Source organism: Anolis sagrei, chromosome 1 (assembly GCF_037176765.1).
Source record: "Anolis sagrei isolate rAnoSag1 chromosome 1, rAnoSag1.mat, whole genome shotgun sequence".
NCBI lineage: Eukaryota > Metazoa > Chordata > Lepidosauria > Squamata > Dactyloidae > Anolis > Anolis sagrei.
Window position 1 is genome coordinate 195,170,594 of NC_090021.1, and position 12,637 is coordinate 195,183,230.

A 12,637-nucleotide genomic window follows, 5' to 3' on the forward strand; every position below is an offset into this window, starting at 1 on the left:
AAATTGTAATTTAAGGTGACGTCCTTAATTTTTGAGCCTTATCAACAGATTTGGTATGTTTTGTAGGTACTGAAACTCCGCAGTGAAGTCATCTACCGAAAAACACTGATTACCAATGATGGGACTTCTTCTGGCTCTGGAAAGCCCATTGGTTTAACTGTTGATCCGATTCATGGGTAAGTGCATTAAACTATTTGTGGTATAGCAAGATTTTTTAAGCTGTAACTAAAGTTTACCAACCACCATGGCCCTGAGTGGTACAAGTCAGAAGGACATTGAAGTGGTAGATAGGTTGCCATTTTGTTTAGTAAGAAACATTAAAGTCAGTGTTTTGAGTTGTGTTGTACAATGTACACTAGATTTTTGTTTCTGTTCTCTCCCTAGGTATCTCAGGTTTTAGTGTGACTAGAGCTACCACATTAGGGATACAGCATTCACACAATGTCTTACTTTTCTTGAAAAAGGCTATCTCAACACATTCTGGAAGTTAGTGTGCATTTTAATTTAGAAAAAAATAAATTTTAGGATCTTATACAAGAATATCATTTGCACAGATGGGAACAATATATATTTTGTATGTGTGGCATCCAGTGTTTTGTTTACGTGTGTAAAACTATTGTATTGTACATCCATTAAGTTCTTCCAAAGTGCAAAAATGCTTGTATAATCTCACCCACTCTGGAGAAAACTTTATATATTTTTTCCACTCCTAAGTGTAAGAATGAAATAAGCAAAGATTTACAACTCTCTGGGATTTTTTAAAAATCAGTTTGGTTTATTTGCTGTGTGAATAAAACTTTGTGGTAAAGCAGGAAAATTCAGGCAGTTTAATATTTGGCATGTAGTGGAAAAATAGATTTGCTGTGTCAGGATCATCATAATGAGAAAAGAACTTCTGCTTGGAATTTAAGAAAGTTTTTGTTGGGAATTTCTCGTAATGGGCCACTATTTTGCAGTATAAATTGAAAGGCTCCGGTCTGTATTGTGCCCATAGTGGTTGGAGAAAATAGTAATTCTAGCTGCTGTGTTAAATAATTATGTGTCAGATATTATTTGCCAATCAACTATATATCACTTTTCAACTTATTATTATTTGCAGCTTTGCCTAAATTTGTTTTTAAAGCATTTTCCTTGGAGACCTTGAGATTATTTTTGCCATCCACTACACTGTACAACCCAGCTTTATTTTTACAATTTCCCAAACTGGTGGGGATGTTGTGTCATTTCTGGTTGAGCTGGGAGTGGCCATATGGCCTGTGGAGGGTGGTTCCCACCACTATTTCATATGCCCACCTTTGCTTTTAAGTACATGTGCAGACTGTATTGTGCAGAGTCCTAAATGTTGAACTAGGATTCTGGGAGACCAGGTTTTAAATTCCCACTCGCCAACAGAGAACTACAGGGTGACCTTGGGCAAGTCATACTCTCGCAGCATAAGAAGAAGACAGTGGCAAACTGCCTCCAAATAAATTTTACAAATAAAATCCTAAAATAGGATCACTGACAGCAAACTGGAAGGAACCATCAAAACACAGATCTGAAAAGCCACATTATTTAATCGATGCACACTTTGAGTATTAAGAACATTCACAGATCTTTTGGTGATGAGATAACCTGTGTTGCAGGAAGCTTTATTGGACAGACCAAGGAACTGACAGTGGGGTCCCAGCAAAGATTGCCAGTGCCAACATGGATGGCTCAGATATTAGAACCCTTTTTACTGGCAATCTAGACCATGTGGGGTTCATCACCATTGATATCAAGGAACAAAAGCTGTACTGGTCGGTCTCAAGCACTGGAGTGGTATGTACACACATACGTTCTTAAGCATATTTATAAACCTGAATTCTGAAGCCTGAAATAGTGGCATCACATGCTTTCAAGTAGGAATGACGGTATGGTTAGTTAAAGAGATGGAAAAAATGAATCTGGTACATACATTAAGTATATAATTGATAGTAAGCTAGAATTAATTCTGCATAACAAATTTCTATAGGATGAGTTTTTGAAATCAGAGATTTCCCAAGAAAAAATTATCAGAGTAATCCTTGTATAACTGCTTACATGTAGTCCTATGCATGTAAGTCCTAAAGCATGCAACTGCATTTAATTCCAGATAGGCACTGAACCAGTGTTTTTCTGCAGTCATCTGTAGATGAGAGTTTTTTTCCCCTTTAAAATCTAGAGATATGCAGTTAATTGTTGTATAATAGTTATAAATATAAATATAATTTATTTCTATAACACCCTACCTCTCCAAAGGGACTCAGGGCGGTTTCCAACAAAAATGGCAAACATTCAATGCCAGATTACACTAATAAAGAAAAATAAATACCTCCCCCCCCCCCCAATCCCAAAAGAAAGTTCACAACTTGTGTGAAGCAGTGTTGTACATTTGTAGTGACTATATAGGAGGCAGTAAATATAAGTAGTAACCATTTTAAATGGAATTTCATATTGACATGAGCAATTGTTGAATTTAAAAAAGTTAACATCCTACTTTTGACTCTGCCAAAGTGACTCATAGGATTTCTAATTTGTTTTTCCATCTTTTAAAGATGTAAATCTTTGCTTAGTTTTGTTCTTCTCAGAATGAAAATAGTGGACTCTCCTTATCTGCAGTTTCAGTCTATTGAAATTATTGCAGCTCATACGTAAACTGGCATTGATGTGAACGTATATGTGCTGATGTGGACACGGGCGTTTGATTGCTATTTAATAATATGGGGCACACTCACCTGCTTTTTTGCTATTCATTGGGGCTCCTGAAATTGAACCTCCACAGATCCAGAGGGCCCGCTGCACTCTGAAACAGTTTCTTCCCAGTGGATAAGACTTTGAGGAGTGTTGTACATTTTATAATTTATTATTGTATTTCAGAACTTTTTTTGTGAAAAATTAATTTACACACAAGACATGATCTCTCCACAAATACATAAATTTTCCTGCACAAAATAGAGCATATCCTACATGAAATGCTGCTTATTGAACTAAAAGTAGAGGTAGTTCCACAAATGAATTTTGTGCTGAAAAGTCCCATAATGCAAAGGGTTTCTCTGAGTTGATCCTTTTTTTCTAAGAGGGTTTTCAGTTATTCAAAATATAATCCTAGATTTGGTTGAGTTCTGCTGGGATTTGTTTGCTTCAGCCTTGGTATGTCTTGGCTGGAAAATAATATGATAATAACTTGTACCATTTTGGCTAGGATTGCAGCAGATAAATGAAATGACATTATATGGAATAATGGGCACCCAAGTTTTTGTCAATGATGGGAAGGGAACAGAAATAACATTCAAAATTCAGTGCATGCATTTAATTTCACACATAAAACTCTTATATTTAGAGCTCACAATTCATTGCCATGTGTAATGTTTAATGTCCTCATCTTCCTAGATTGAACGAGGGAATGTGGATGGCACTAATCGGATGACGGTGGTCGTTCACCTCTCTCACCCATGGGGAGTGGCTGTCTATGGGTCTTACCTTTATTACACTGACCGGGATTATGAAGTCATTGAGCGAGTTGACAAATCCACTGGAGCAAATAAAGTAGTTCTGAGAGACAACATTTCAGGCCTGAAATGTCTCCGAGTGTATTACCGAGACAGTGAGTATATGAGGCCCTAAATAAGAATGGCCAGTTAACATTTGTTTATTTATTTGAACCAGCCATCTCAATTTAAATAATAAGTACAATATTTCTATTAAAAACCCCTAAATTTTCAATATATTCACCTCCTGTGTTAAGTGTTGCATATGCAAATGTGTGGAATTTCTGGTCTGGAGAGAAAATGCAGAAATGAGCTGGGGAGTTGGAAGCTTTTCATTTAATCTTTGCATTAAAGGAGCCGTGGTGGTGCAATGGGTTAAACCCTTGTGCCGGCTGAACATATGGCGGCTCAAATTTGCAAGATGAGGTGAGCTCCCATCTGTCAGCTCCAACTTCCCATGCGGGGACATGAGAGAAGCCTCTCACAGGATGGTAACACATCTGGGCGTCCACTAGACAACATCTTTGTAGATAGCTGATTCTCTCACACCAGAAGCAACCTGCACCAGAAGCAACCTCTCAATTCACTTCTGACATGATATTTAAAAAATCTTTGCATTTATTCATACCCAAATGTATCTATTTACATAATTTAAAATTTTCATTCAACCATGTTGGTGCTTTTAGGGTACAGTTAAAAAACAAACAAACAAACACCACAATACAGTGCAGTCATTAAAATGAAACATTACTTAATAGTATCAGGCAACATGTCAACAACCTGCTGACCCCAAATCAAGAATGCGGAGAGAGCCTTGGTGTTCTGCAGCTCTAATTTTTATGTATAGCTATCCTGATTCTGATCATTGTTCAGCAGTTGAATCAACAATATTATTTGATAATTTTATATTTGTCATAGCTGGCAGAAAAAATAGTAACTACATGTTTTTCAGTTAGCAAGCTGCTAACAGCTTGGGCAGGTGCTTTTTATTTATAAGGTGGGATGTCTGTTGCTTTTCAACAGCATCTTTTTGCTAACCTTCTGGATGACTGAACCATGTCACTCATCTTATTTCAGTTCTGACATTTCTCTCTTTCTCTCTGTTTTAGATTCTGTTGGTTCCTCAAATGGCTGCAGCAACAACATGGGAGTCTGCCAGCATCTGTGTCTGCCAGTTCCTGGTGGGCTTTTCTCTTGTGCCTGTGCTACTGGCTTTCGGTTAAATCCTGATAATAGGACCTGCTCTCCATACAGTTCCTTTGTTGTCGTATCCATGTTGTCCGCAATTAAAGGATTTAGCTTAGAAACGTCAGATCACTCCGAAGCCATGGTCCCCTTGGCAGGAAGAGGTAGGCAAAGCTTTTAGGAGATGAGCAAAATCCTTTTACGCCAAATGTCATAAATCAGCCATTGCAGATGGACAATTCTCTGTGAAATTCTTGTAAAGTATGCATTCATTTCATGTTCTGAGGCAAAACATCTAATGCAAAAACTAGTTAAGCTGAAATATTTAGATTTATGCCAGTGTTTAAAATAGCTTGTCTGAAACCCATAAAGTAGATTATGCCGGAACATGGGAACCGAGGGCAGATTGCTATCTTCCCCTGTTTTTCAATGGACACTAAGGCTAGTGATGACAGCATGACAGTTCTATAGAGGCAGATTGTGACATATGAAATCTGCTTAGCAAGTACAGCATCCCATGGGAAATAATATCTGTTTCTGAATGAGGCAACGTCTGTAGTGTATGTGTTAAATATTAAATGCCTTTGAGAAAGCAACTATGTAGTTGTCCATTAAGGACATAAGTAGAGCAATACTGGAGGCCAGCATTCTGTACACATAGTAGCAAGACACTTGTCCATGGGAAACCAAATATTAGAATACAAGTTCAATTGCATTGTGCAGCTTAAATCCCCCAACAATGAAATTACAGACGGGCACACTGACCTTTAGTGGTTCTACAAAGCAAAATAAAGTGGGTTCAACAGCGATGCCACTGAGCCATGTTGGCAGTGGCAGGAAGTCCCCACTACCCAGATGTATTGAACCCAGCTCAGTGCTGCTGGGCAGGGAGCTAACTCCACTCATGTTGCTGCAGACTACAGTGACAACACAGTGGCCTACTTTATCTTGGAGGCTTTTTCTTCTTCCTTCTGTCCTTCTTTACATCTGCCTTCATGAGTTACATGACATGGAAGGAGGAGGTAGAAGAATCCAGGATCAGGTAAGTGGCCAGTAGGTGGCCAACAGTAAAACAGGGGGAGCGGGCAGGAAGGGACAGCCATCCTATGTCCCTGGGCAACCTGAGCCCAGGGAGTATCGGATGGCTGAACTTCTGCACTGTCTGAATTTCGAGGAGAACCCAAACCCTGGTAAAGGATTACCCCCCCCCCCCCAATTATATTAAACTGAGGCACATTAAGCAGCTTTGATCGGGGTTAATGTGGGTCAGCCTCCTTTCAGTTTGTAGCCTCTTGTGGGCCGATCCAACCCTACACTGGCCTAAGTGGTTGAGGTCCCTGATGGTGGAGGTAATACACCATTGATGACCTTCTCCCTCATGTTTTTTTTTCTAATGCCTTTTATCTAGTTTTATGGCCTAGAAGGGGTAAAGGGTCAAATATGGTCATAAGGCGAAGCTGCTCAGAAGAGAATCCCAAGGGAACAAAACAGTTGCTCCAATTTGACTGAAACTGAAATTTATATCAGGAATGGAGGTTCCATTTTTCCTGACTCTCATCCAGGCCCTGATCTGGGAGGCATTTAACAAGGATTACCATCCTTCTGAATCCTTTCATGTTTGGAAGCAATTTGGGGGCTCTGCCTGACTTGGCATCATACCTACTCCCATGGGGCTGAGATGACACAGAGTCTGCATTTTTGCTGAAACTGTAGACTACTCTTGTAGAGGCTTCTCATGTCACAGTTGGAAAAATTGAGGTGGAAGGACTCAGCGGATTTCTGGCAATGGAGATTGTGAGATTTGACTCACCTTGCTCCCATTCTTGTTCCAAAGAAACCTCAGGTTCAGGGTCTGGGAGTGTTGGAGCCTAATATGTTTATTAGTCACATTTGAGTTGATTGAAGTTTAAATATAGAAATGTTTAAATTCCTTGCCTTAAATGGGTTGCAGAACCAGTTCTAGCAGGAATTCAGGCACCATAATAGCTTAATTTAGTGTCACTGCTGGTCCACATTACTTTGTGAGTTTTAGTCAAAACAAAGTATGCCAGTCAATTAATAGTAGCTAAAGGGGGAGAAGACTCAGCAGATTTCATGGACTCAATAATAAATGTTCTTTGTTTGTGGGCCTAGTCTATATTGTACTTCACTGTGAAGTTATGTCTTCAGAACTTGGTTTAAGCATTTGTGTGTATTTATTGTTGCTCACTTGATTAGTCATTGTGTATGAGAACAGATTTCGTTGAAAACTATTGAACTCCAAAGGTTTTTGTAACCGAGCCTTCACGATCTCTTTGTATGGATCCTACAAGTTGGAAATGATGGTGATTGTGGACCAAACCGTTTGGGGGAGAAACTTCCCTGGTCCTCAAACAGAAGATTGAAATAAAATATATAATTTTAAATGTTTCAGGAAGAAATGCACTCCATGTGGATGTCCATATGCCTTCTGGTTTCATTTATTGGTGTGACTTTGCCAGCAGAGTTCCATCCCAGAATGCAATACGCAAAATCAAGCCAGATGGTTCCTATTTTAGAAATGTCATCACAAGTGGAATTGGACTCAATGGAATCCGTGGCATTGCTATTGATTGGGTAGCAGGTTAGTGCTGTTTCTGCATAACATCCTTCTTTCTCTTGACCCCCCATGCAGCTGCTCATCCTTAATTTAGGGATTCAGAGATGTAAGACAAAAGCCATAAGAAGGAAAATAATTTATAACTGAACATCATCGTTTCAAAATAGCTCACTGTGTTTCTTAAAATTTCTGTACTGTGTTAATAAACTTTATTTTATATGGCTATTATACTAAGATCCATACATCATTGATAATAATATGCTTCAATTTAATTTAATTTATTTTTAATTTTACTTTTTTATCTACAGACAATCTCTATTTTACCAATGCATTTGTAGCAGAGACATTTATCGAAGTTCTGCGCTTAAATACAACTCATCGCCGTGTACTACTAAAAACCACTATAGACATGCCAAGGCATATTGTGGTAGATCCCAAAAACAGATATCTCTTTTGGGCCGATTATGGACAGAACCCCAAAATCGAACGGGCGCTTCTTGACTGCAGCAACAGGACTGTGATGGTATCTGAAGGCATTGTCACGCCACGTGGCTTAGCAGTAGATCACAGCACTGGCTATGTTTATTGGGTGGATGATTCTTTAGATATGATTGCAAGAATTTCACATGATGGTGGAGAGCCTGAAATTATCCGCTATGGCAGCCGATACCCGACTCCTTATGGCATTACCATATTTGAAAACTCTATGATTTGGGTAGACAGGAACTTGAAAAAAATCTTCCAAGCCAGTAAAGAACCAGGAAATACAGAACCGCCAACAGCTATAAGGGACAACATCAACTGGTTGAGGGATGTTACCATTTACAATAACCATTATCAGTCACGGTCACCTGCTGATGTAAATTTCAACCCATGTCTGGAGAACAATGGAGGCTGTTCTCATCTGTGTTTTGCAATTCCTGATCAACAAACACCCAGGTGTGGATGTTCATTTGGAGTGCTGGAAAACGATGGCAAGAGATGTTCCATTTCAACAGATAACTACCTAATCTTTGCCCTGGAGAATGCCCTTAGAAGCATCCATCTGGATCCTGATGACCACAGCTCTCCGTTCCGTACAATGACTGTAACAAGGACTGCTGTAGCTCTCGACTATGATAGTGCGAACAACGTCATCTATTTCACTCAGAGTTCCCCAGCAGGCACAGGAAGAATCAGTTCTATCAGTATCTATTCTGGAACAGGCAACCCTACTCTTGTGGCATCAGGTAAATATTAATAAAATCGGAAATTAGGAAAATTATTTTGCATCGCAATCTGATACCTGTCTTCTCAAAAGAAAGTTTCAGTGAGTTCAGTGTAGCTTATTCTACCAATTGCACCCAACAGTGTAACCTGATTATTTGATTAAAATGGTAAAGGGTTTCCCCTGACATTAATTCTAGCCATGTTTGACTCTGGAGGGTAGTGCTCACCTCCATTTCTATGCTGAAGAGCTGGTATTGCCCATAGACTCCTCCAAGGTCATGTGGCTGGCATGATTGCATGGAGCACCATTACTTTCCTGCCAAAGCGGTATCTATTGATTTATTAAGATTTTCATGTTTTTGAACTGCTAGTTTGGCAGACGCTGGAGCTAACAGTGGGAGCTCATCCTTCTCCCCGAATTCGAACTGTTGACCTTTCGGTCAGTGAGTTCAGCAGCCAGTTGTATTTAGACATGATAATAGCTATTCTTTTTTTTTCAGAGTTTTAAAAAGTATGTTTGCCTGTAATTATGAAGGCCAATTGCTTCCATTCATGGAGCAGAATCTGTTTTGCTGGGTTTTATAAAATGGGAAAAATTCTCCCCAAAGTAAATTAAAACTAAAATAAGGTGGATTTTCAGAGAAGGAATGGTGTTTAATTGGATAGAATTTTAATATAGAGATTTATTTGTTGTTAAAGTCGTGTTGTTTGATGTATCTTAAGATTTGGGAACTCCAGATGGCATTGCCTTTGATTGGATGAACCGGAGACTTTATTACAGCGACTATTTGAATCAGACTATCAGTTCAATCGCGGTGGATGGCTCTAATCGCTCTGTGGTGGCTCGTGTTCCACGCCCAAGGGCCATTGTGTTAGATCCTTGCCAAGGGTAAGATGTACTTTCTACATGTTGAAGCATTATTTATGACCCATTTACACTGACTAGTGTGGTCAGTGTGGGGAAAGTGTGGGGTGAGATCAACCCATGGAAGGCCACAAAATGCATGTGGGCTGATGGGTTCAGCTATGGAAAAGCCACTAATATTAACCTGTAGAAAACTGCTTAACGCTGTTGCACCCTGGGCTAAAATAAAGTTCCAAGATGCAGGTTTTCACCTGAGTGATGGCAGTCCACATACCCACAGCCAGTTCCTATGTGGAAGTGGGCATGAATGTCCCAATAGCTAACCTATGGTCCCCTGATATTTGGAGATCCCCCTTCCTCCTACCATGTCTTGTGACCCACAAAGGTGGCTGGGAAGAGGGAAATGGGGGCTCCCTCCCAAACTCCTTTACAAGTCAGAAGATACAGAAAGAGAAGCTTGAGCATCAGTTAGGCGACATTGTCATTGTTGTAGCTAGCAGTGGCACACAGGGCATGCAGAATGCCCATTTTTATAGCAGAGACATACCCGCAACAATGAGGTGGAGCTCTATGGATGAAGCTCTGATGGTGAGCCATGTATTGATTAAGGTGAGGTGTGATGCTCATCTGGACAGTGGATCATTCCAAATAGGATCCGATTCAGCTGTCCAGATGGTCCCAAAGTCCTGGGTTACTCTGGAGTTTCTAGTTTGTCAAAAGCAGAGCAAAGTCAGAGATAAGCAAAGAATGTTGCTCAGTGGAAGACATTGCATGTTGTGTGGGCAGTGAGCATAGTGGATGAAAGGTAGGTCCACTTTTTCTTTCCCTCATAGACTCACCTTTGTTGTAGATTTTTCAGGCTATATGGCCATTTTCTAGAAGCATTCTCTCCTGACATTTCACCTGCATCTATGGCAGGCATCCTCAGAGGTTGTGAAGTCTGTTGGAAACTAGGAAAATTGGGTTTATATATCTGTGGAATGTCCATGGTGGAAGAAAGAATTCTTGTCTGTTGGATGTAGGTGTGAATGTTTCAACCTCACAACCTCTGAGGATGCCTGCCATAGATGCAGGTGAAATGTCAGGAGAGAATGCTTCTAGAACATGGCCATATAGCCCAAAAAACCTACAACAACCCAGTGATTTCAGCTGTGAAAGCCTTCGACAATACATATTCTAGTTCTGTTCCCATGCTCAAATACAATCCCTTTAGACATGTCACAGAATAAACCATTTAACTTTATCTCCACAAATCTCTTCATGGGTGAAAGTAGATTTCTATTTTGGCTTTTTGATTTGACACTAAGGCTCTTTTCTGTACCATCTCATCAACAGATACATGTACTGGACTGACTGGAGTGCTAATGCTAAAATAGAACGAGCAACACTTGGAGGAAACTTCAGAACCGCCATTATAAGCACCAACTTGGTGTGGCCAAATGGACTTACACTGGATTATGAGGATCAGCAGCTTTATTGGGCTGATGCAAATTTGTACGTATTTGTGTTTCACTTGCTTTGAGATAGTACTGAGTTGGTGAAAGCTATTTTTAAAATCAAAATACTGTATGCATTTCTTTTAGACAGGTGTGTGTTGTTCTAGTTGTAATAATATGTACTTATTCGATAATGTAAAAACTGCATTATTTGCAAATTCTTATGATGTAAAAGAATAATTGTAATCATGTTAATCTTCATGTAATTGTTATCAGTTACGGAAATGACATGAAATTAACAGCAACAACTATAAAGCTTCTGTTGAAATTTTGTACTGAGAGCAAGCCTTTTTCACCTCAGTAAAATTTATTTTTGATAAACTATGCGTAGGATTTTGTGAATCTGTCACAATTCCCTGGTAAAGCCTTGAAAATGTATTGAATGTTCAAACTACAATATTTGTGTTTGAACTACAATATTCGTGTTCAAATGCTGATGTTTCCTACTTGTTTTAGACAGAAGATCGAACGCAGCTCCATTACAGGTGCAAATCGTGAAGTTATTATTGGCACTGCCTTGTATCCATTTGCAATGACACTATTTGATCAGCACATTTATTGGACAGACTGGAATACCCGGAGTATTTACCGTGCCAACAAATATGATGGGTCAGATCAAATTGTTATGATCTCAAACCTTCCAACCAGACCAATGGATATTCATGTTTGGTCCAAAAGCAAGCAACGCCAGTGTACCAATCCTTGTAACCAGTTTAATGGTGGATGCAGTCATATCTGTGTATCAGGTAAAACATTTGACAATGAGAATACTAAACTGAACAAATGTTTAATTCTGAATTCTGTAGTTGTCACCAAACTAGCTATTATGGATGACAAAACACTGTTTATAACATAATTGAGCAAATGATATTTTTAGGAAATCAGTTTTCAAAACTGGCATTTTTTTCCTTTTAAAGTCGGTGCTTAAATAGACATTTATACCTTAGTACTAATTCAATTGAAAAACTCTTTTGACATAAGTGTCATATTTATTTAGCTGCAAATAATATTGGATATGATTCTTCCTGGAATTCCCAAATTCTAGGTAGGCACACATTGTAATAGAGGCAATCTTGAAAATATTTAGCTCTGGGTGATCTTATTTTGTTACTAGGTGCACAGAAAAATAGATTATTATATTGTATACAGTTAATAGACAGGCTTTGTGATATAGAAAAATGTACCTAAAGTGTGTGCGAGAGAAGGGGGATGGGACAGGACTTAAAATTAGCATTTGTTGAGAACTTTTAAGAGGTGTTTTGCCCTATTAACATGTTGGATTGCTTGTTGTAATTTAATGCAGGTCCCACTGGTGCAGAGTGTCAGTGCCCTTCTGAAGGACATTGGTATTTAGCCAATAACAACAAACACTGTATTATGGATAATGGCACCAGATGTGCAGGAGGACTCTTTACCTGTCTTAATGGTCGGTGCATCTCAGAGCGCTGGAAATGTGACAATGATAATGACTGTGGGGATGACAGCGATGAGCTTGAAAGTGTGTGTGGTAAGCATTTCTGTAGCTGGACCAGAACTTCTTGCTCAGTGATTTAATGGAAAATGTCTTGGAAGGAGAAAGAGATAACCAATATCTTTTCAGTCTGGGATTTATTGGCTGAATGACTGGATCTGGAAACAAGAGCAAAATTAATTCAGAATGGTGGAAAATTGAAAGGGTGATACAATTGTCATGTAGATCAGTAAGAGGGTGGGTGGGCATGGTATAAATATGTTGAAAATTAATTACCTTGTTTAGTTCAGGCAGTAGAGGGGTATAATTCAATATTGTAATTTCAGGATGGTGCAAGATGTA

At 39.1% G+C, this 12,637-nt stretch overlaps 1 protein-coding gene across 7 annotated transcripts in view; it reads left to right on the forward strand.

Moving 5' to 3' along the window:
- Positions 1–12,637, forward strand: part of LRP2 (LDL receptor related protein 2) — a 172,318-nt gene that overhangs the window by 105,464 nt on the left and 54,217 nt on the right. For all 7 annotated transcript variants that reach the window (XM_067471724.1, XM_067471726.1, XM_067471728.1 and 4 more), the window contains 10 exons: positions 67–176; positions 1,626–1,803; positions 3,394–3,607; positions 4,601–4,840; positions 7,090–7,278; positions 7,563–8,483; positions 9,187–9,352; positions 10,664–10,822; positions 11,281–11,570; positions 12,128–12,331. In XM_067471724.1, coding sequence (XP_067327825.1) covers positions 67–176; positions 1,626–1,803; positions 3,394–3,607; positions 4,601–4,840; positions 7,090–7,278; positions 7,563–8,483; positions 9,187–9,352; positions 10,664–10,822; positions 11,281–11,570; positions 12,128–12,331 — 2,671 coding nt within the window. The remainder of the gene's footprint in view (positions 1–66; positions 177–1,625; positions 1,804–3,393; positions 3,608–4,600; positions 4,841–7,089; positions 7,279–7,562; positions 8,484–9,186; positions 9,353–10,663; positions 10,823–11,280; positions 11,571–12,127; positions 12,332–12,637) is intronic.